Consider the following 24,915-nt stretch of genomic DNA (forward strand, 5'->3'; position numbering starts at 1 on the left):
TCGGCGCGGGGACAGGCAGAGGCTGAGGTGCGCGCTGCCTCAGCGCAGGGACAGGCGGAGGCTGGAGGCGGCGGTGACGGCTTGGCCCAGGGGCCGGAACCTCCCGCAGCTCAGGGCAGCGGTGACGGCTTGGCCCAGGGGCCGGAACCTCCCACGGCTCAGGGCAGCGGTGACGCCTTGGCCCAGGGGCCGGGACCTCCCACGGCTCAGGGCAGCGGTGACGCCTTGGCCCAGGGGCCGGGACCTCCGGTGGCTCAGGGCAGTGGTGACGGCGGGGCCCCACTCCGGGCGGGGGGATCGCCAGCTGCGATCCCCACAGCGGAGCTCCGCCACCGAACTCTTCAAAGGGGACTGCTCCGAACCACCGCCAAGGGCTCCACCGTCTATTCGGGGTTCGCATTATACGTCCTTCACTTTGTCTGTGGTCGGATCCTACTGTCATGATTTGTGGTGGTTGAGTGGAGACCAGGATGTAGATGAAAACAATGACTTAATGACGGATCCAAAATAAGAGTCCAACAGGGATGGCACAGGGAACACAAGGAACTGGCAGACGATCAATCACTGATAATTGCTAGTACTTGCTGTGATATATTTGTGAACAAACCTAGCTCAAACACAAAGATTACAGACAGCAGCAGATTGTACACAGCAAATTCAAAAGTGTTAAATGTTTTGGTGTTAGTAGACTTTGTGCAAAAGCATAGTTAATTTTAATCTAATAGAGTCACATTCTGTTTATGAAACTCTGGGGTGTATATTATTAGGAATTAAAATCGAGTGTTAAAACAAAGTGTTTCCGTATCAGATCTAGAGGTGTTAAAATGGAATCAATAACTCCTGACTTCTTAACTCTGAACTCTTACAGCGGCTATAATACTGAAAGAGTAAAGTCACTGACTCTGCCCCCCAAATCACAGGTTCCCACCAAAGTGAAGCGAACCCAAGTCAAGTAATTTCACAACAATTTATTTTCCACATGTCTGAGTTGTTCACCACGCTTGGTAAGTAATTTTTTTCTGAGATAGTTTATAAAACTATCTTCAGTTGAGAAGTTAGTTTTCACCTGAACAGGTGATAGATCTCACGTTCACCACATTGCTAGGTGATTGCATATTTAGTTTAGCACACTGAATGTTTGCAGAGTATAAGTCTTGGAGAAAAAAAATGACCTGGTGAACATTCAGTCAAATTCTTGGCTAACTTAAATGGATTTGTAATAGTCTGGACTATGTTTGTATTTGGACAAATATTTGTCAGATTTATCAACCTTTCTGATCCCGATTCTTTTTCTTTGAAAAACTGTATAAGGCTTTTTCATGTTGAAAACATATTCTGCACTGATACCAGATATAATTTATGTTGTCATTATTTCAATTGTTGTGCCTTCTCATATGCATTTTGCAGGATGTTTTAATCCTTTTGTTGCCACTTTTCTAGACATTGGTTGAGGATGAATGGCCAGTCGTCAGCATCAGTCTTTCTCACCCCCTGACCAGTCCGTCACTTCTTCCGAGATTCATTCTCCAAAAATGATGTGTTAATATCCGTGAAACTCCACATCTCTGTAATTGAGGCTTGTTGTTAGAGGTGTAGTAAAAATGTATACCTTTGTTACATTTTTCATTGTTAGGTTTTTTGTTGTTTTTGCTAGAGACCAACACTGGCTATTTTACTTGGAGACTCAAGACTGTCCAACGCAGTACCTATGAGGAGTACGTACTCCTCAACGTTGGTGTCCCCGGTCAAACTTCACAAACAATCTGTGTTAGTGAGTTGACAACCCTTTGGGGGAGTGTAGCTAGGCCCTGTGTCTTATTAGATATTCAACAGAAACATAAACTGGGTAAGAAATGATGGCAATGAATACCAGGTTGGCCTGCTGTGTACTGTAATGTCCAACAATCTACCTGTGTTAAAAGAAAATTTACTGTATCATATTACATGAACTGCATGCATTACTTTCTCCACCTTGTACTTTGAACAATTTCATGTATGTTTTATTGAAGAAAAATGTATTAAGCACAGTTTTTATTTTTTTTGCATCGACTCGCTGACATAGTGGTGCAGTTGGTAGCACTATTGCCCTGCAGCAAGAAGGCCCTGTTTTCGATTTCCAGCCTGGTGTCTTTCTGCATTGAGTTTGCATTGAGTCCAAAAACATCACTGTTAAGTTAATTGGTTTCTCTAAATTCTTCTTAGGTGTGTGTGTGCATGGTTGTTTGTCCTGTGTGGCCTAGCGACCTATCCAGGGTGAACCCTGCCTCTCGCCCGAAATCTCATTGGAGATGGGCACCAGCACCCCTCCCGACCCCACTAGGGACAAGGGTGTAAGAAGATAGATGGATGGATGGACAGCTGACCAGTGGCGCACAAAGGGGGTATGCAGCGCATGCAACACATAGTGGCGCAGCACCAGAGGGTGCGTCAAAACCCCGTCTGGAGGGGGCGGCGCGCTGATTATGTTTTCCCATACACTTCAGCGCGCCTTACGCTCGTTCACCTCGCGCACGTTACAAGGTAAATGTAGGGAGTTTTACCCTTCACGTAACGTCGTCTGGGGGGGTATGTTGAAGGAGCGTATGTTTTCCACGCTCCTTCAATCTTCCTTTTGGGGAGAGGGGAATGGGGGGGATTATGTTTTTGCATCCACCTGAATAATGTGTAGTTGCGCCACTGCAGCTGACATAGACCTTTTGAAAACAACATGTGAAACATGAAAGTGTATGTTATAGTAATATGTTTTCTAATTATAGTGCATGCTTTGAAATAAACACATTTTAGAAAATCGCCTCTTTATTAAATGTTTATTTTCCAAATAATTTTTAAAGCTCAAAACAACAAAATGCATATTTAGTATTACCATATTTTCCGCACTATAAGGCGCACTCTCAATTATGACGTCCATTTCTGTATTTAACCCATACAAAAGGAGCACCGGATTATAAGGCGCACTGCTGATTTTTGAGAAAATGTAAGGCGTTTAGTCTTATAGTCCGGAAAATACGGTAATTATAAATAACTCTTAAAGGTAAAAAAAATACTCTGTGAGAGTTAATATTTAAGATCTAACATCGATTTAGTGTTAGTACCATAATTGTTAAATTATTAACTCCAGGCAGATTTGATATTTGACACTTAACTAGAATTGAAGTTCCAACTCTCTAAGAAGAGTTAAATTAACACTCTCTAACGTGGATCCCGTCGTCAGAGATGGATCCACGTCCACGTCTCTGACGCGGATCCATCTCTGACGACGCGTCAGTGTTGATTTCAACACTTTAAAAGTGTTGAAATTAAATCTGACATAATTAAATTGGCCCTCCTGAATTTACTGTGTAGTCATGGTAACACAACAATCAAACTATCAAAATGATTCTTTGCACTTTTACAAAGTAAACTTCCTAATTAAATCCTAAATGTTAAATTTTTTTTTTATTTATTTATCTCTGCTGAAACACTAAATACAATTTTATAGCATTTTCATTTTCAACAAACAAATGCTAAAGTTTTAGATCTATGGTCCATGTTACAAATCAAGCATTTACAGGTGTGCTAGACCTTCAGTAGAAGTCTGGTAGATTTTTTAAAGCAGACCTATGAAGACACTGTTGCAGCCCGATGTTTGGGGCACTCGGGCAGTAATTCATCCAGTGTTCAAGTTGACAAGAAACTTGAAAATATCACTTGATAATTATGTGTTAATGGAAGATTAACACCTGAACACTATAAAGTCTTAGAAATGCAAACATAAAATAAATAAAAATAAATAAGCAAGCAATTCTTAGCCTGGTGGGGGCACAAGTAAAGTCTGGTGGCTCGTAAGGCTTATAATACAATGAGGGACACCCTGCAGATATTATCAGTGTTTACTTAGAAATATAAATAAATTTGCTTATTTCACAACATACTTCATAACCAGTGGTATTCTCTCCTATGATCTATTTAAAAATATAGTCTCAGATCAACACAGCCCTCCAGCAAGTCAGCAGCTATATTAGGGAAAATATAGCCTACATTTACTTTGCATTAATCTCCACATGATGAGAATGATACAGTATGATGATACAGTCTTTTAAGATCTTACTCAGTGCGGCCCTTTTTAACTTTGGGTCCTTGCCCCTCCGAAGGTCTCTGCACGGCCCTGGTTTTACAAGATAGCATAATTTATTAACTATGGGATGTGGAATGTCACCTCTGTGGTGGGGAAGGAGCTGGAGCTAGTGTGTGAGGCTGAGAGGTTCCGGCTAGAAATAGTCGGTCTCGCCTCGACGCATGGCTCTGGTTCTGGAGAGGGGCTGGACATACTTCCACTCGGGAGTTGCCCGCGGTGAGAGGCACCAGGCAGGAATGGGCATATTTGTTGCTCCCCATCTCGGTGCCTGTACATTGGGGTTTACCCCGGTGAATGAGAGGGTAGCCACCCTTCGTCTAAGGGTGGGGGACTGACCTCGGATTCAGGAAGACTGAATATTTGACAGTCTCGGGGAGCCCTGTGGGGATCCTCCGGTGGTATGGGGTAGCGGGCCCTTTGATACGGGCTGTCAGGTCCCTGTATGACCGGTTTCAGAGTCTGGTCCGCATTGCCGGCAGTAAGTCGGGCTCGTTTCCGGTGAGAGTTGGACTCCGCCCTTTGTCACCGATTCTGTTCATTACTTTCATGGACAGAATTTCTAGGCATAGCCGAGGTATTGAGGGGATCCATTTTGGTGGCCTTAGGATTGCATCTCTGCTTTTTGCAGATGATGTGGTCCTATTGGCTTCATTGTGATCTGCAGCTCTTGCTGGAGCGGTTCACAGCCAAGTGTGAAGTGGCCGGGATGAGGATCAGTGCCTCCAAATCCAAGGCCATGGTCTTGAGATGGAAAAGGGTAAAGTGCCTTGTCCGGGTCAGAGAGGGTGTCCTGCCCCAATTGGTGGAATTTAAGTATCTGGGGATCTTGTTCACGAAAGAGGGAAGAAGGTAGCAGGAGATTAACAGGCGGATTGGCGCAGCGTCTGCTGTGAAGTGAGCGCTGTACCGGTCCATCGTGGTGAAGAGAGAGCTGAGCCAAAAAGTGAAGCTCTCGATTTACTGGTCGATCTACATTCCCACCTTCATCTATGGTCATGAGTTTTGGGTCATGACTGAAAGAACGAGATTACGGATACAAGCAGCCGAAATGAGTTTCCTCCACAGGGTGGCTGGGCTCTCCCTTAGAGATAGGGTGAGAAGCTCGGTCATCCGGGAGGGACTCAGAGTAGAGCTGCTGCTCCTTCATGTCGAGAGGAGCCAGTTGAGGTGGCTCGGGCATCTGGTTTCTGGATGCCTCCCTGGTGAGGTGCTCCGGGCACGTTCCACCGGGAGGAGGCCTCGGGGAAGACCAAGGACACCCTGGAGGGACTGTCTCCCGGCTGGCCTGGGAACACCTTGGGATTCCCCTGGAGGAGCTGGAAGACATGGCTGGGGAGAGGAAAGTTTGGGCCTCCCTTCTGAAGCTGCTGCCCCCACGACCCAATCCCGGATAAGTGGAAGAAAATGGATGGATGGATGGATGGCATTCTAATTTGCAAGCACAACATTCATATCTCATGCATTTTACACAGACATATTCCAATTTATGCATGGACAAAACTGAAATTCTGCCATTTTACTTTGCAGGGTTACAAAACTCAGTTCATACAGTCTGATTTACTAGTACAAAATATTTATGACCGGAATTTGTGCCCAAACATCTGCCATAAAGCTACATTATGTGCTTTTTTAAAAATATATATATTTTGACATTAAAAATGTCACTATGTTGTGACAGTTTGGTAGGAGACAGAACATCTATGAAAAGATTGAGCTCTTTCCAGTGCTTTCATTGCCGTATGAAAAAATACATCGCTCCGGGTCACAAGCAACCAATAAGAGCCAGGAGGAGGCTCTTTAAACTGTCAATCAAGGTCCTGTATGTCCTGCACAGTATGGACAAACAACTTACCCTTCCAGTTTATCCATCGTCATCTCCCAGCCAGCATACCCATGTGGGCCCCATATGGGAAAAAAGAGGGCTGCCAATATGGGCCCCAAATGGGTTTGTCCGCGGGTTCCATGGTGGCCCCACATGGGTTTGCCCAGGTAATTTAAATGGGTGCTGACTGGGTTTTGAGTGGGGCCCAGATGGGTAACTTACATGAGGCCCATCTTGGCCCCACTTGGGAGCTTTCATGAATTTTTACCTGGGCCCCAACTGGGTCTAAACTGGGCTAGAATATGGGTACCAAGTGGGTTTGTCCACGGGTTCCATGGTGGCCCCATATGGGTTTGCCCAGGTAGATTTAAATGGGTGCTGACTGGGTTTTCAGTGGGGCCCAGATGCCTCATTCCTGTAGGAACAATGGGGTCTCTCATCTAACCTGGAAGTGAATTACATTAATAGATATACAATCTTAATCAACAAACCAAAGTATTAAAATGCTTTAGCACAAAACCTGATTTAAAAAAAAAGAGATGAAAAATGTCTTTTGGTCAAGGTTTTTATTTGGTAATTTAAAATATTGTCAGTTTTTTTTAACTCGTCAATTATAAGAGCTTTATTAACACAGAGCAAATGATGCCACAAGAAATGCACTGGTAAAAGAAATCTACAAAATTATTCATATTGCAGATTTGAAAATAACAGAAAGTAGTTTAATATAACAAATGTATAAACATAGATCTATATGTAGATATATAATATCTATATAACTAGATTTCTAGCTATGTAAATATATATTTATCTCTATATATATAGATCTATATATCTAGTTATATTTCTAAATAACTATATCTTGTTATCTAGATAACTATGCATCTAGTTATGTAAATATGTATAGATACATAAATGTATATAGATCTATATCTAGATATGCAACTATATAGATAGATCTGTACATCTATATATAAATACATATAAATATATAACACACACACACACACACCCCTACATAGCTCTTTCACACTACATTTTTGTCAAATATTTTTAATAACCTATATGCCACACTTGAAAGCTCTGATACATCATTGTAACTGTCCATCTTGGAACCTGCCCACCTGAGTCTGAGCTGGCTGCCTCCCTAGTCGCTCTAACTTTTCTATTTCCACCTCTGTCCGGGGCTCCAGTAACCCACTTCGAGTGCCTTTTCCGTATCTTTGTGTGATTCCGTGGATGGATCCATTTCTTTTAAGTGCCCCTAAAAAACAAGCAAAGGTAGAAATTGCATTAGTGTTTTACTTTTAGTACAATGTAACATTAATGAAATGTGCATCTCTTCCCCTTCAAGGGGCAGAAATGCTTGCAGGGATCTGCCAAAATCAAAGCACTCTCGAGTCATTATTATTATGTACATAGAGGTGTGCAGATCGATCAGCAATCATAATCGGTTAATTTCCGTGAAAATGTGTTTGATTGGTGATCGCTGATCACGGCCTCTTGTTGCAGATCACCTGTATCTCATTCGCAGCCTGCATGTGCAGCTGATCTACTCTTTCCGTCACACTGCGCAGACTTTTTAATTTTGCCAGATAACATGTTATCAATTATACCTAAAATGAAAAAATAACAGCCAATCCAGATGATCGGCAGCGATGGGCCCCATGGGTGATCGGTATCAGAATTGGAAGCAAAAAACCTGATCGGAGCATCCCTAGTACACACACTATATTCTTATTGTAAATTTAAAATATATTAATGCATATAAATCAACTACTGACATAAAGGTTCTATCATGGTCTTGTATATTTTGTTAATACTGTTTGAAATGCAAACAATATTACCTTCAAATTTTGTCAGCAATCAAATCTTTAAGTTCTTGAGAGCACAGTGAAAGAATACTATGTGAATTAAACCAAAAATTGAAGTCTCAGTTTTTAATCTAAAAAAAAAAAAAAAAAAAAAAAGATTACTAAAAATGAACAAAAGGCATAAGACAACCAAAATTAACAAATGTTCAAGAAAAAAAAGTGAATATAAAAACTGATCTTTACCATACAAAACATCAGAGACGCAGGTCCCGGAACTTGTTTCCTGTCGGCCGAACAGGTTGAACTGGAGGGCCAATTCAGGGGACATGAGGAATCGCACAGCTTGTTGTACTGCATCATCTAAGGACCCTCCTCCAATTTCTGCAACCATGACAACCTTAAGTATAATGACAATTACAAGACAACATTTTAAAATCAGGACACATGATACATTTAGTTTTTATTAATTGATTTGTTATTGTTTCACACATATATAGCTTATAAGCTTACTTTTATACATGGACAAAATGCCAATTGTTAATGTCTGTATCAATTTAAGTCAATAAATTTTGAAGGATTAGAAGGAAAAAGTAAATCAAGGAGAACCAAATGGGTAAAAGAACTGAGAGCAGCTCAAATGACAACCAGGGAGATAGAAGATCTAGAGCAGTGGTTCTTAACCTTTTTTGAGGTACCGAACCCCCCAGTTTCATATGCGCATTCACCGAACCCCCCTTCCCCCCTCCTTGCCCCATCCCTGTGCTCCTCCGCAGCACTGATTGGCTAAGCAATGTAACGTGATCCTCTGCAGCAAATGATGGCAAAGCGGCGCATCACGACTTTACACAAGTTTTTTTTCTTCCTCCGCGGCAGAGGCTCCGCCGAACCCCTGGGGTTCGATCGAACCCAGGTTAAGAACCACTGATCTAGAGTTGTGTGTTACAGAAGTCCCTGTTCCACGTTACCTTCTACGTCGCTTTTCTGGAATATCATTATCTCTTTGAAGATCTGATGTCACTTGCAAGCCTTCTTCACGCTTCTCCATAGTAGTCTGTAGAAAATATATTTTTTAAAAGTATTAAAACATTGGCAAATCTAAAGCTCCCATTTGCATTGACCAAACAAATGGCTAGTTGAGACCTAAACACCCACTTGTCATGTTTTTTGCAGTCAAACGATGACAGAATAAAACGCTTTAAAATGTCACTTACACAATAAAACAAACATGATTTTAAAATATTTACTACTATGCCTTCATTCTATTTACAAAAAAGCTTTTATGCCAAATATACTGAAACCACATGGGCCCCATTTCGTGTTGCCCATTTCTGTCCCATTCTCAGTTAGCCCACAATAATGCTGAATACAGTCTACATTTAGCCCAAATGGGCTGACAATATGGGTCCCATTTTAGGTTAAACATATGGGCCTCGTGTAGTTAGCCCAGACAAAACCCATGCCCATTCATCATTACCTATCTAGCCCACAACGACACGATTCAATGCAGTTTCATGAAAAAAAAAATAATTAAAAATGCACAATTAATGGATCCCAGCTATGCATGCTGGCTTAATTGGCTGCGAGAAAGATTGTTAAAAACCCATGTACACAGAATGAAAGCGAAGTAGTTACTCTTTATAAATAATGTAAGTGGTTTTATCGTGTCAAGGTACTTTAAAAGCAACCTCCGCTAGCAACGTAGATTCATTAGTGAATCGATTTTATTCTGCCGCGTTGGCGCTCAAATTTACCGGTGAATGGCGCCGCAGCGTATTTGAAAATGATCTGGCCCAGAACAGTTTGAAATCGCTCTGCATCCAAATATTCTTACCTCAATAATGGCAGATGACTTATTGTGTGTGTTTTAACAATATAAAAAAAAAAATCACCTAAAAGAAAAAAAAAAAAAAGAAGAAACAACTAATTAGGTCTTTCGGGGTACTCCGGTCATCCGAACCATTACGAGCAACAAATGTTTTAACTAGCGATTTAAAATCTCTCCCTAAAATTTGATACAATACAGACAAAACAGACAGAAGTGTACTTACAGATTCTTTAGTAGTAGGCCAGCGAACCTGCAGACTCCACGCCAACGGACTGATGGGACTACGTTTGATTTTGAAACCGCATATCCATCCGCAGTTAACAATTGTACGTTCTCCAAGAAACACGAGATTAATTTTGAGAGTAATACATCGGTTTAACAAATGTAAAACCGATGTAGCACTCACAAATTTTCTCAATAAAAATAAATAAATATAGTCGTCCTTATTCAAATGTGTTTTGGAACTACTTTCTTTAGTGGATGTGTAAAGTGTCTCTTCAATTCACCAACCTTTATTGGCAACGGTGCCAGAGAAAAAATGAACAAAAAGGTTAAAAAAATTATTGAAAAAAGATTAAAAGATATAAAAATAATCATTAATAGATAGAAATGTAAGTTGTTGTTTTTTTTTTATGCTGACAACTTGGAAAATGTTTACAGATGAAAAAACAGATGCTCAAAATTTTACTCTTGTCTTTCTCACTTGAGTTTTGTTTGAATTCATTTTCTAAACATTTTGTAATATTTTTCACGATGATCTGATCTGAACTATTTCTCCAAATAAGAATTAAGTCCTTCTGTGAAAAAGCTGCAATGAACACTTTGGATGTCTGAACATCCAATTGATTATAAAATAAAATTAAATTACATTTAAAAAAAGAAGCAAGGACAAAAGTCCACTCTGAACCATTACCTATTTTGAGTGAGCAGCAGAAGATTATGCATATTTAAAACAGATAATGTCACAAAAATGTTAGGACATCTGGACTGTTCTAGTGTAAAATAATAAAAAGAAAATGCTAGGACTTCAAAGTGTAGCTTGAACAATACTGAACTGGTTTAAAAAATAAAGCATTGAAGCATATTTTGGTCTTCTGGAACCCTAGTGTAATGTCGGTGTTAGTAAATGAGCCAGACACAGAAATCATGTAGTGAACATGGTTCAAATACATTACCTCTTTATGACCTCCAAGACGAGGTAACCATCCAAGGAGAGCTTTTCATTTTGTAGAAAGCTTATACAATTGCTTCAACAATTTACCTTTTATCAGCTCCAATACAGGCCAACTGAGCAACAATTTCCTTAGCTAAAGGCCATCAATCTGACATCTCATCATTTTTTTCAAAGTTTTTATAATCTTGCTCTTGCAGCTTTTGCTTTTGACATATAGTGAAAAGTTTAAAAGTGACAGGGTAACCACATTGTCTAATCAGATTTTAAATTTTTTTTTCCCATTACCCCACATGAAAAAGGATTTAGGTCTACATTTTCCTGCCCAGGTCTAACCCATGTATGGTCAGCCCATGCTTATGTCATGTGGGTTCAATGTGGTCAACCCACATGGGCTTCCCATGTTGGGCCCATGATACTGAAACTACATGGGCCCCACATAGTGTTGCCCATTTTTGCCCCATCCCCAGTTAGCCCACATAAAAATGGAATGGGGCCTACATATGTATGCCCAGGCCCAACCCATGTACAGTCAGCCCGTGCTTATGTCATGTGGGTTCAATGCAGTCAGCCCATATGGGTCCCACATAGTGTTGCCCATTTCTGCCCAATCCCCAGTTAGCCCACATAAAAAAGGATTAGGGTCTACATTTTCCTGCCCAGGTCCAACCCATGTACGGTCAGCCCATGCTTATCTGGGTTTTATGCGGTCAACCAACATGGGCTTCCCATGTTGGGCCCATGATACTGAAACTACATGGGCCCCACATAGTGTTGCCCATTTCTGCCCCATTCCCAGTTAGCCCACATAAAAAAGGAATGGGGCCTACATACGCATGCCCAGGTCCAACCCATGTACGGTCAGCCCATACTTATCTCATGTGGGTTCAATGTGGTCAGCCCACATGGGCTTCCCATGTTGGGTCCGTGATACTGAAACTACATGGGCCCCACATAGTGTTGCCCACTTCTGCCCCATCCCCAGTTAGCCCACATAAAGAAGGAATGGGGCCTACATACGCATGCCCAGGTCCAACCCATGTACGGTCAGCCCATACTTATCTCATGTGGGTTCAATGTGGTCAGCCCACATGGGCTTCCCATGTTGGGCCCATGATACTGGAACTACATGGGCCCCACATAGTGTTGCCCACTTCTACCCCATCCCCAGTTAGCCCACATAAAAAAGGAATGGGGCCTACATACGCATGCCCAGGTCCAACCCATGTACGGTCAGCCCATACTTATCTCATGTGGGTTCAATGTGGTCAGCCCACATGGGCTTCCCATGTTGGGCCCATGATACTGAAACTACATGGGCCCCACATAGTGTTGCCCACTTCTGCCCCATCCCCAGTTAGCCCACATAAAAAAAGGTATGGGGCCTACATACGCATGCCCAGGTCCAACCCATGTACGGTCAGCCCATACTTATCTCATGTGGGTTCAATGTGGTCAGCCCACATGGGCTTCCCATGTTGGGCCCGTGATACTGAAACTACATGGGCCCCACATAGTGTTGCCCACTTCTGCCCCATCCCCAGTTAGCCCACATAAAAAAAGGTATGGGGCCTACATACGCATGCCCAGGTCCAACCCATGTACGGTCAGCCCATACTTATCTCATGTGGGTTCAATGTCGTCAGCCCACATGGGTTTCCCATGTTGGGCCCATGATACTGAAACTACATGGGCCCCACATAGTGTTGCCCACTTCTGCCCCATTCACAGTTAGCCCACATTAATGCTGAATGGGGCCCATATGTTTAGCCCTAATGGGCCAGCCCAAGTGGGTCCCATTTTAGGTTACCATATCGGTCCCATACAGTTAGCCCAGATAAAACCCATGCCCACTCATAACCCATGTAGCCCACATCAAACCCAAGTGGGGCCCACCTATGCATGCTGGCTGGGCTGTGGCCATGCTAGTTAGCTTGAGTAGTTATGATGGGCTCTGTTAACAAAAACAGAGCCTGTCATCTCTTAACTCCATTATTAGGTATTTTGAAAAATGATTGATACTTTTATAGATTAAATTCCAATATTTCTTTGAAGATTTTGAAGAGTCTCTTCAGTTTATGAAGCTATTTCTCCTCAGTTTTTCTATGATAATTTGTCCAATACATTTCTTCTTACTCAGTGGACAGAGTGGTTCTGGAAAGACTGAAGCTATGAAGCAAATAGTCCATTACCTCAGCTCAATGTATCAGGACAGAAATGACAACCTAAGACAGGTAATTCAAAGTTGGGAAAAAAAACAAACAAAAGCAAAACAATTATCATTTTTCTCTAATGTGCACTTGTTTTCATTTCTTAATTAGCCGATGGAAGTCTTTCCCATCTTGGAAAGCTTTGGGAATGCCAAGACTATTCTTAACAACAACTCCAGCCGATTTGGCAAGTACCTTCACATTCACATACTCCAGTAAGTCCACCAATTATCACTTAATTCAGGAATATTTGTAGATTGATCTCTTATCATGACTGGTAAAATTGATTGTAGCTATTTTAAAATTTTGTCTCCTGGTTGACAGTGGAGTTGTTGTAGGAACCTCACTGTCTAACTATCTCTTGGAGAAGTCCAGGGTTGTCTTTCAGGTAAGTTCACTGAGTGCTTTGACATATTACAGTTTCTGTCAAAAAATACTTTAGACAGAGACATGCATTGGTCTTGAAAATACAAGAAAAGATTTTAATGCACAGAATATATATTCTAGATTTTCACAGTTAGTATTACAAACCTCTTCATTTCTGAGGGGTGTATATATCTAAGGTAAGTTTGGCACAGATTGAAAGAATTACTTTCTAGTAAAGGACAGTCTGTTCTTGCCATTATTAACTCCGCTGGTGTAATTCTGGATCATTTTAAGCATGCTGTAGTGCAGCTACTGCTTAAGAAATCTGGCATTGATCACACTGCCCTGGCTAATTACATGCCTATTTAAATGCTTCCATTTCTTTCAAAGGCTTCAGGGAAAATTGTTTTTGTCATCGAAAGAGTTTTTAACTAAGAACATTACAGAAGTTTTTTTGTCAATCTTTAAAAGCTTTCATAGCACAGAATGTTCATTGATCAAGTGTCTTTATCCTGACTTAATCAGGGTAAGTCAAACTGTAAACAACTAAGGCTGAATACGCAGAAGTGGAGGAAACCGTGAAATTTCACAGAAGATTTGACCAATTTATCTGCAGTTTTGGAGGAAGAAGCTGGATGGAGAGATGAAGAAGAGGGAGCTGGTTCTACTGAAGGACTGCAAGCAGATTTTTTGAGCCATAGGAAGCAACAATGACTCCATCATTTCTTGGGAGGAAGGGTCCAACAGTGACAGTGCTCTCTCCTCCAAATCACTGAATATTAATAGACTATATAGCAGTTACACATATAAATATTATATAGTTATATGTGTAACTATACAATAGTTACACATCTTTAATTCTAGCTTACTTCAAATAATCCAGTTACTTTAAGGCAGTGTTTCTCAACCTTTTTTTGGGCCAGCGCCCCCCTAACCATTATCCAAGTCCCTTACCGCCCCCATATAAGAAATTGAATTCTACTTTGCACTGAATATTATTTTATTGTTAATATTACTATCACTATTGTTGATGTTTTGATTTTATGGTTGTTTCTGTATTTATCATCAAAAATAATTTCCCGGAGAACAAAACAGGCATGTGAATCAAAATTATTTTTACACGTCTCTACAAAAAATGTAATGGACATTCAACTTAAAATCGGTAGGCCTAACAGCAGCCAATCAGAGTGAAACAAATATTCCAATATTATATATAATATACCTTTATATTATTTTACCTTTTATCTGAAAACAGTGTCTGTTTGTTCTTGCCATACAGTCCTCTGTATTAATTATTGCTCGACAGGTCTTGCCATACCAGATTATTCCTCTGTATTTGATTTAGTTTCTTAGTTTATTCTTGCATTTTGTTCTTCATGCATTTTCATTCAGTTTTCTTTGATTAATATTATCCTCTATTGGTTTATTGTTATGCTCTCAAGTTTCTTTCCTGTTGCTAATTTTATTTTATCGTTTTATCGTTCCATTCTGACGAATGATATCTTCAATAATAACTAAAGATATCTTCAATTACATTTTGACCAGTGTTAAGAGAATATAATCATTAACTTCTGGCTCGCTATATTCTCTTGTGCTCCCGGATTCAATGATTCCATGCGTGGAAACAAAAGCCACACAGAGATGACAGTCAACGCTCCACGTCATACATTTTCAGAGTTTATACTAACATTCAAAAGTATAAAATCACATTGACAATACAGACACTTTAAAGTAGTATAACAGACATTCATTTACCTGATACAAATAGAAAAGAAGAAGAAAGAAAGAAAAGCAAAGACGTCTTTGGAGAGTTGCAAAAACAAATCTGATTTGTTACTCCTGTATACAAACTTTTATAGTAAAGGTGTATTCTTCTCTTTAATATATTTAAATAAGGCATATCTTTGCTCATCCAACCAGGAGCTGTCTCGGACCTCTTAAAAGTTAGAAACTCCCTGCAATTTGTTTTCAAGATCAAACACCAGTTGTCACCTTTATCTAAACAAAGTGGAAGCGGAGCTTCTCCTCTACTGGCCTGAACTCATCCTGTTTTATGGCTTTTCACAGATCAGTGTGAAAGCTGGAACTTCTCCTGATTGCTTGCCACACAGACAAAGGGCAGTTCAACAGATCTTAGCAAACAATCTGTTGTAACTACAGGTAACATAAAGGTCAATAGGGCAGAATAAGTTATTAATCTGAAAACTATAATTAGGCTATTTCAATCAAGACATGTTGCTAAGTTTTAAAATTAGCATATTTTAAATTTATTTTCTTAACACCAGTCAAAATTCTTTTCAAGATATCTCAAATTACATCACGGGATCTGTCACTTGATGGGATACATATCTTGAACTTATTTTGACTAGTCAAAATTAATTCTGATATCTGAATTAAGAATTGCGTGGAAGATCCTTTGTGGTGTCCAAACAGTTGCCTGCAGAATTTTATGTTTTCTGCATAAAATTGTCAGTAATCTCCCACAACGTAGAAAGAGCTCGGCAATGTTGGATATGCAGAGATAGCAAAACTTCATAAACTATAAGACTGCTTCTGATATCTGCAAGGAATTTCCTGTTGATTCATTTCCAACAAACCGAATGCACTTACAAACAGCTTTAAAAAGCTAAAATTGTTATTGTCAAAGTATTTTCAACATGAAAGTGGTGCATTTTCAAACATGTTTTTTTCGTTTTTTTCTATTTTTCATTGTATTATTAAACTTTAAAATTGCTATGTAATTCAGGGACGTTTTGATTGTACATAATACATATTCAAGATATCAGTAATGTCATTCTGATTAGTCAGAATGTCAATTTAAGATATTTTAAAAAGAAAAGCTGTGTAATTCAAGATATCTCTAATTCACTTAGAGATATCTTAAAAGGAATTTTGACTAGTCAAAATTACAATTCAAGATATCTTTAATTAATTTTGTCTAGTCATTATTTGCTTTTAAGATATCTATAATTTAGTTTTCACTAGTCAAAACTACATTTCTCCTATCCAAAAATAAATTTAAGATATCTTCAATTATGTTGTCATTCAAGATATATTTAATTAGAATTATGACTATTATGACTAGTCAAAACTAAAATCGAGATATCTTGAATTTACTTTATGACTAGTCATAATTTAATTGTAGATATCTAAAATGTGTATTTCAGATAGTCAGTAATTCATTTGAGATATCTTGAATTGAAGTCTCCATACAATTCAATGGTAAATCTGACGTCATTTCGATGTAAAGATATCTCAAATAGGTATTTTATCTAGTCAAAATATAATTAGAGATATCTTAAATCGCTGAAACATCTAGTCATAAAATAATTTGAGATATCTGGAATGTAAGGGCGGTAAAACCGAATTTATGTTAAAACGGCTTGCCATAAATGACCAGGTTTTGCGGGCTGGGCACGCCCACACGCTTTGATGTACAATAAACATTTCGATAACTATTGATCTTTCATGCCACAAAACTGTGGTGAAAAATTGTAAAGTCTGTAAGTTAAAAGCTGTGGGAGAAGTTTGTTCAGATGCAACATGTGTAACAGAGACAACATGGTGACATTCATGCAAAATGGCCAACTTCCTGTGGGGTTTACACCATGGCACCCGAAAACTTTTTCTTAGGTCCTGTCACACTTTATATGTGTATTCAATTTCATGATTGTCAGTCAAAGCATGGCTTGGGGCTGGTTTATTAAATATTCTTGGGCAGGGGTGTTAAACTCATTTTTATTTTGGGCCAAATCAAGACCATGAATGCTCTTAAAGGGCCGGTTGTGCTGCATCTGTTGTTGTTTCTTCAGTTGAAGCTAAAATCTCAAAATTCTGAATTGCACCTGCAGCATGGGCTGTTCACAGTCCAAATCTATAAACGGAAGTATGCAATTTAAAATAGCTTTAAACTAGAATTAATTTGACTGTATTGAACATAGTGAAACAGCATTTTACAAATGATGCAATGAAATCTTTGCTTTCTCTCTTGTGCCTTATAAGTGATTGTAAATCAGCACATTCAAATAAAATAAAATTATTGCCTAATTTATCATTTAGGCCAATAACGAGAGGAACTATCATGTGTTCTATGAACTGCTGGAAGGTATGAACGACTGGGACAAAGAGAAGCTATACCTGCAGGGAGCTGAGACTTACTACTACCTAAATCAAGTAAATGAGACCAACAACCTATCAATTCTTGTTTTTTCTGTTTAATTTTTTATTTTCACTTATTATAAATGTTTTGACTTTTCTTATATCATGTAGGGTGGTGCCTGTACTTTGAAAGGGAAACAGGAAAAACAAGACTTTCAACTTTTGCTTAAATGTTTGGAGACTATTGGCCTACATGCAAATCAAATCTCCAACATCTGGGCCATCCTCTCCTCTATTCTACATCTTGGTAACATTTGTTTCAGCTCATATGAGGTATGTGTCTTTAAATGAGACTGTCAGAATGAGATGCAAGGCATTCATATCACACCTTTGTTGGTGCTGTTTCAGAGTGAGTCATTTGAGGTGGCTCGTATCTTCAGTGAGGCAGAGGCCAGAAGGATTGGGTCCTTGTTGCAGATTTCTTGTGAGACCCTTCAAACAGTAATCACTCACAAAGTCACAGTAAGTAGCTTTTTGTTAAGCAATTAGACCCACCTTGATACACATGTGCAAACAGTTTGTTTTTGTTTTAGGAAACCAGCTATGATCGCATCTACTGCCCCCTGTCTGTGGAAAGTGCCATAGAATCAAGGTGACTAATACATCTGACTCATTTCCTGTCTTGGCAGAGCAGCAGCAGTCCCACAGTCATGTCAGTTAGTGTTTTCTTTTTTGTTACTGAAACTTATTCTACTGTAGAAATTACTTTTGTGAGTTTGACTAAGTAAGGACTTCCCTGCAAGCAATTATACATATAGTAAGGCACAAAATAATTATTGCCCCTGCCAGATTTGGGCTTTAAATCATCTTAAATCTATCCCCTAAGTTTGTTGGGCAACTTAGTTGGCTTCACTGCCGAGACATTTCAGTTCATATGGTTCTCACTACCTTATTTATCACTAAGAAAACTGTGATCTTCTTTAGTATTCTTTTGTTGGACCATATTGGTCTTGAGACAACCTCTGCCCCCACAACAAATGTAACATCAATTGATGGCAAGGAAGATTTCCCCAAAAACATCAGCCGTGAAAATGATGATGCTGCAGATAACAGACTGATAGATCTCCAATATCTTGTTGCAGAGATTAAAAGGTTGAAACTTCCTCTAGAAATAGAGTCTCTTTATTCCTTTCATGTACACAGCCTTAGTGTTAGACATCCAGATATTTATAGTGCTCCAACACCTCCACTTTCTCCCCCTAATGCCAGTGTCTGTGAAGTCTAGCTCTCCAGTCTTACTCACATTCAGCTTCAGGTGGTTCATTTCAGTTCAATCCACAAAGTTTTCTATCAGTTAGTTACAGTGAGAAGAGTACTACTCTTCCCATCTTATGCCCCATAGGACAGCTGAGTCATCTTAGAACTTCTGTAGGCAACATTACTCTGTGCTGTACTGGAGGTCAGTCGTGTGTAAGGTGGAGAGAAAAAGACAGACAAAAAAGCATAGTGCCCTGAGAAGCCCCTGTATCGCTGACCACCATATCAAACAGCCCTTTCCAGAGGGATAAACTGTGCCCTCCTTGTCAGGTAGTCAGGCATCCAGGAGATCACTGAGCTCTTGATACCCATAACCCAGAGTTTAAAATCCAGCAGCAGCTGAATGGTGTTAAAAGCACTGGAGAAATCAAAGTATGTGATTCTCACAGCATTTCCTCCACCATCCAAATAAAACATAGCTCTTTGCCGCAGGTAGATGACAGCATGTTTAACTCCTAAGTGGTGAAGTCAGGACCTCCAGCACTGACTTCACCTGGGTCCTGAGATGGGCTACGACCAGTCTGTCCAGAACCTTCACCACATGATACATTCTACAATATCAAGAAAAATAAGTTGTGTTCACTTAAATCTATGCAAACCAATTGCCTCAATAGGATAAATTATTTATTTATTTATTTATTTTTAATTGTTATGTTGTGTTTTAATGTACAGCACTTTGTATCAGCTGTGGTTGTTTTGAAGTGCTTTATAAATAAAGTTGGTATGGTATGGTGTGGTAACATAAAAATGAAGTTACGTTGTGTCAAGTATTGGAAACTAGAGGTGTGCCGATCGATCGGCCACCGATCATAATCGGTCGATTTCCTTGAAAAAGTGTATGATCGGTGATCGCCGATCACGGTCTCTTGTGATCACACAAAGCGATCACCTGCATCTCATTTCGCAGCCTGCTTGTGCAGCTGGTCTCCTCTTTCCTTCACACTTCGCAAACACGCAGCAACAAATCCTAAGCGATGTGGTGTGGAACTATGACGCACTGAATGAATGGGGAAGTTTGCGTGATGCGGCGGAAAATTGAAGCACGTCGGGTGAAGCACGTCAAAATGCATCAACACGACGAATCTAATATGGCATAAAAACAATGCCATACTTGTCGGAGTTTGGCTAAATCGAGATTACTGCCGACGACATATTCGCGTTTGTAGATAGATTTTTACCCAGAATGCAAATGGAAAAAAACAGTGAGCGAAACGGTGACTGGTACTGACTAGTATATATTCCATTGAGGGAAACTAAGTTTCATATCTGCTCAAGAGCCCCCCTGGTGGTTGAAGAAAAATCCACTTATATATGAAAAAAAACACTGAATGCTCTCTGGTATTGTTCAGGGTGCCGGACCAAATGAGGAGGCCCGCGGGCTGTAGCTTGGGGACCCCTGGTTTAGACCCTCAAATTTCCATTTTTGGGCAGAAAAGAATGACAAGAAATCCTAGAGATACAATAGGCCTTTGCAGCACTTTCACTGCTTGGTCCTAAATTTAGTACATATGCATGTGGGCATATACAGTTGGGTATGAAGCCCAACTGTTGCAATTTCATGTTTACTTCATGACTTCAGTTTCTTGAAGTCATGAAGTAAATGGGTAATTCTGAATGGCAGGCAGGCTTATACATGTTTCTACTTATACCTTTCCTCTCTAGGAATGCAATTGCCAAAGCTTTGTATTCAGTGTTGTTTGAATGGTTGTTGGAGCAAATTAATGACTGGCTAAGCCCAGCTGAGATGGACAGCACTGTTGGTGTCGTAGACATTTACGGCTTTGAGGTTGGTAATCAGCTTTCTAACCCTGGGACCTTCAGATACATCACTGGATATGTTTTTTGGGGGGTGATGTAGGTTACATAAAAAGTTGTTTCTCCTTTGTGAAGGATCTTGAAGTGAACAGCTTTGAGCAACTGTGTATCAACTTTGCCAATGAGCAGTTACAGAATTTTCTCAACAAAACTCTACTTTCTCAGGAACAGGTAAGCCAGAAAAATTAAAATCAACTACTTATCGTACTGTCTATCTCACTACTTGAACTGTATGGCGTAATCGTGTGTGTCTTGCAGGAGGAGTATAATAAAGAGCAGATTCCTTGGTATCCAGTGCAACTTAAGAACTTTCACTCCTGTCTGGAATTGATCTCCTCCAGACCAAATGGCATCCTCCGCATATTGAATGATCAAACATGCGTCCCACAGGTGCGAACATCCACATACAAAGTTATTTTCTTAATTAACATTAGTGAAGGAATGACGCGCTCTCTCTTCCCGGGGGGAACTGACAGGATGCCATCTGTGCAACAAATCCAGTGGTGAAATTTCCTCGCTCCTAAATATTCCACAGTCAACTGTCAGATGTATTCTAAGAAAATGGAAGTATTTGGGAGCGACAGCAACTCAGCCACGAAGTGGTAGGGATCATAAACTGATGGAGCGGGGTCAGTAAATGGTGAAGCACATAGTGTGAAGAGGTCACTAACTTTATGCAGAGTCAAGGCTAAACCTCATGTGGCCTTCAGATTAGCTCAGGAACAGTGCACAGAGAGCTTCATGGAATAGGTTTCCATGGGCGAGCAGCTACATTCAAGCCATACATCACCAAGTGCAAAACATTAGATGCAGTGGTGTAAAGCATGCCACCACTGGACTCTCGAGCAGTGGAGGTGTGTTCTCTGGAGTGACAAATCGCACTTCTCCATCTGGCAATCTGATGGACGAGTCTGGGTTTGGCGGTTGCCAGGAGACTGACTGCATTCTGCCAAGTGTAAAGTTTGGTGGAGGGGGGATTATGGTGAGGACCTATTTTCCAGGAGCTTGGAGGCCAGCAGGTAAATTCTGGGACAGCAACTGGGAGCAGACACGTGCAGAGGGAGGGGGAGGGGGAGGGCTAGGGAGTTTGAGCGCCTGCTCCTTTTGCTCCTTGCCCCCCAGTGCCCTTTTGGTCAAAATTTTATTATTTTTTTTTATTTTTATTATTATTTCCTAAGCCCTCTGACACATGTACTAAATTTATTTGTTTTTTTTTGTTTTTGTTTTTTTCAAGAAAAACAACATAAGCCCTCCGGTCACCTCGTTACCTTTGACCTTTTACCTGTCACACGACGCAATTATATAATTACTGATATAAATTTGTTATAAAAGTATTACTGATTGCACTTTAAAAATTAGGTAACTTTATGTTATTAAAGGTAAAGTTTAAACAGTAAGGATTTCTTGGTTAATGTCAAGTTGTCATAACAAAGACATTTTGAATAATGTCAACTTTGTATTAAAAGTGTCATAATTTACCGAATGACACTTTATGACAACAGTCATAAATATTCATGAAGGCTTATTCATGTGCATGACATGTGTTATGTCATGTTTATGACAGTGTCATGACAGTCTTATTCACCCCCCTTCAAATGAAGTGTAAAATATCTTACATATGCATAGTTGTATGCTCTATATAGAGATTTTCCTTAGCTTTGATTGTATATCTCACAGTTTTGTAATTTATCATTGTTTATTAAACTCTGAAAGCTGTGTGGCTTTGTTAATATTCTGTCCTAAAATGCAGTTAGATGTGCCCTTTTTTTTGAGCACCTGCCCCTTTAGTGGTCTCTGCACGGCCCTGTCTCGTGGTGTCAATATGAGGGAAGTACAGCTCCAGTTTGTAGCAATTCAAGAGCTACCCAGATTTTATCGCTTCGCAAAAAAATTCATCAGTACAGAAACTCCAAAGCACACAAAGAAGCTCCATATATATACTTTTGTCATAGTACCATATATATATATATATATATATATATATATGTGTGTGTGTGTATATATATATATATATATATATATATATATATATATATGTGTGTGTGTGTATTGTGAATTAACCTAAAAAAGTTGATGAAGCTATGACATTGTCATCTGGGCTTTCTGAAAAGTGTTTGAAGCACAGTGTTTTTTTCTGTATGTAAATGTTGAAAGCAAATTAATTTTAAAAGTCCTCTCTCATTGTTCTGGTATTTAACTAATAGAAATAATTTTTATAATCCGAACAAACCAAAAACCAAAACATTTTTTCAGAATTAATGCCAGGCACTGAGGAAAAGCAAATTGTGTGTGTGTATGTAAATAATAGGTGAAACTTGAATTATTCCTTTGGGTTTTATAGGCTACTGACCACACCTTCCTTCAGAAATGCCATTACCACCATGCAACCAACCCCTTCTATATCAAACCCAAGAACCCAATACCAGTCTTCACTATTCATCACTATGCAGGACCCGTCACATATCAGGTGTAGTATTCACCACTTTTGATTTTAAACAACTAATTTGTACTAGAAGACTGGAACAAAGAACTGCCACCATCTTTTGGCAGGTCCATAATTTCCTCAATAAGAATCAAGACCAGTTCAGAACAGAAATTGTGGAGCTTTTTGCAGGAAGCCGGATAAAGGTGAACCAACTGACACATTATTCATCATACTCATAATATTCCTCATAAAGATATGGTAATTGTCATATCTGGGGTTGTTCGAGTTTTGTTTTGGGTTCTGTCATTTTTTTGTGTTCCTTAGTTTTTCTATTAGTTCTGCCTCATTTCCATTTTCACTTCAGTTCTTCCTTTCTGAGTCTAGTTTATTTCTCGTCACTGGTTGTTCTTTGTCTGTCTAGGTTGCTTATGTTTGTTTAGTTATTATTTACCTATTTTCCGGACTATAAGCCTCTACTTTTTTCCTACGCTTCGAACCATGCGGCTTATAATCCGATGCGGTTTATATGTGGATTTTTCTTCAACCACCAGGGGGCTCTTAAGCAGGAAGTGAATCATTGGAAGTCAAAATTGGAAATAAAAGAAGAAAGCGCCCATTAAAATGGAATTAGGTTTTAATAGGGAATTGAAATTTGAGAATGTTGTGATCTGTGTTTTCTGTGTATTTATTTTGAGGTTTTTCTGTCTTTATTAGTCTGTTTCCCCTGTGAGTCTCTGTATCTTCCCTGTTGATTGTTCCCAGCTGTGTCTTGTTTCTTTGATTACCCTCCCAGTGTATTTAGTCCCACCTGTTGTCTTTGTCTGTTGTCAGATCCTCGCCGTGTTATGCCGTTGAGTCTGTTTCCCTGTGCCATCCCTGTTGGACTCTTATTTTTGGATTCTTCATTAAATCATTGTTTTTATCTACATCCTAGTCTGCCTGTGTCTTCCCTCACCTCACCAAACCATAAATTATGACAGTGAATGTTGTTGATCAGTTAAATAGCATTGAGGGAAAAAGAAGATTTTTTGTTTTTTAAATAATATTGGGATCTTTGAGAATTTGAGGTATAGATATTAGGATCCAATAGATGACAGTAGTGCAACAATAATGGTTGCAAGCTGCCGCTGAAATCTAAAGAAGCAGAAGAAGAAGAAAGCGCCCATTTTCATTTAGCACATGCTAGTAGCAGACAGGAGATTTTTCTCTTCAAACTCATACGCCCTCATAATCAGTTCAGTTAAATCTAAACTTGGGAACTTTTTCTTTTTCAACCATAATAAATGTGATATTCAATTGACCTGTTATGACTCAAATTTTGGGTGTCCGCCCCCCTCTGCTGCGTGCTACATTGCTGTGGAAAACCTAGAGCGGCAGAGATATCTGCAGCTTATAGTCTGGTGCGGCTTATATGTGTATGTTTACTGTGTTTTTTTTTTTTTATTGGGAGGTGCAGCTTATAGTCCGGAAAATTTTCAAGCCCCTTGTGTACTTTTCCTTGCTGCCCTGTACCACCATTTCTCTTTCTCTCTCCTCAGTCTGCCTAAAATATCTTCACTCACACCTGCAACCCATCAGCCCAGTTGCTTTGTTCCAGCATTCAACCGCCCAGTATTTAAGCACTTCATTGTCAGTCAATATTCACTGGGTTGTCTACTCCTTTCTCTTCCCTGTAATGTCCTTGTGTCTTCTGCTTGACTTTGTTTCGGATTACCTTTTTTTATTCAGATTTTCGCTCTTTTTAATTGGATTCTGATGTTTTCATTACATTTTTAACAGTACTGTACATATCTCGCCAGATGCATTTGGCTCCATTTTTTAAAACACACCCTGACAGTAATAGTTTGTCTTTATTTTAATTAAGCTATGATAAGTTTTTGGAGCTTTTCATTGCATTAAGCATATACAAACCTCAAAATAAATACGCAATGTAAAGCATAT

General features: G+C 39.6%; 1 protein-coding gene and 1 long non-coding RNA gene across 2 annotated transcripts in view; one reads left to right on the top strand and one right to left on the bottom strand.

Moving 5' to 3' along the window:
- myo15b (myosin XVB) overlaps positions 1–24,915 on the top strand; it is a 176,896-nt gene that overhangs the window by 17,536 nt on the left and 134,445 nt on the right. The window contains exons 6-11 of the mRNA XM_088001092.1: positions 12,884–12,977; positions 13,065–13,168; positions 13,278–13,341; positions 20,808–20,939; positions 22,891–23,016; positions 23,100–23,177. Of these exons, the coding sequence (XP_087857218.1) occupies positions 12,884–12,977; positions 13,065–13,168; positions 13,278–13,341; positions 20,808–20,939; positions 22,891–23,016; positions 23,100–23,177 (598 nt within the window). The remainder of the gene's footprint in view (positions 1–12,883; positions 12,978–13,064; positions 13,169–13,277; positions 13,342–20,807; positions 20,940–22,890; positions 23,017–23,099; positions 23,178–24,915) is intronic.
- On the bottom strand, positions 7,095–8,032 carry LOC148153788 (uncharacterized). The gene is made up of 2 exons (XR_015761486.1): positions 7,991–8,032; positions 7,095–7,197 (listed from the first exon to the last, which is right to left on the bottom strand). It is a non-coding gene; the product is annotated as an uncharacterized LOC148153788 (long non-coding RNA).

The sequence above is a fragment of the Poecilia mexicana genome, unplaced genomic scaffold (genome assembly GCF_051168715.1).
Source record: "Poecilia mexicana isolate PSO_F unplaced genomic scaffold, ASM5116871v1 scaffold_19, whole genome shotgun sequence".
Taxonomy (NCBI): domain Eukaryota; kingdom Metazoa; phylum Chordata; class Actinopteri; order Cyprinodontiformes; family Poeciliidae; genus Poecilia; species Poecilia mexicana.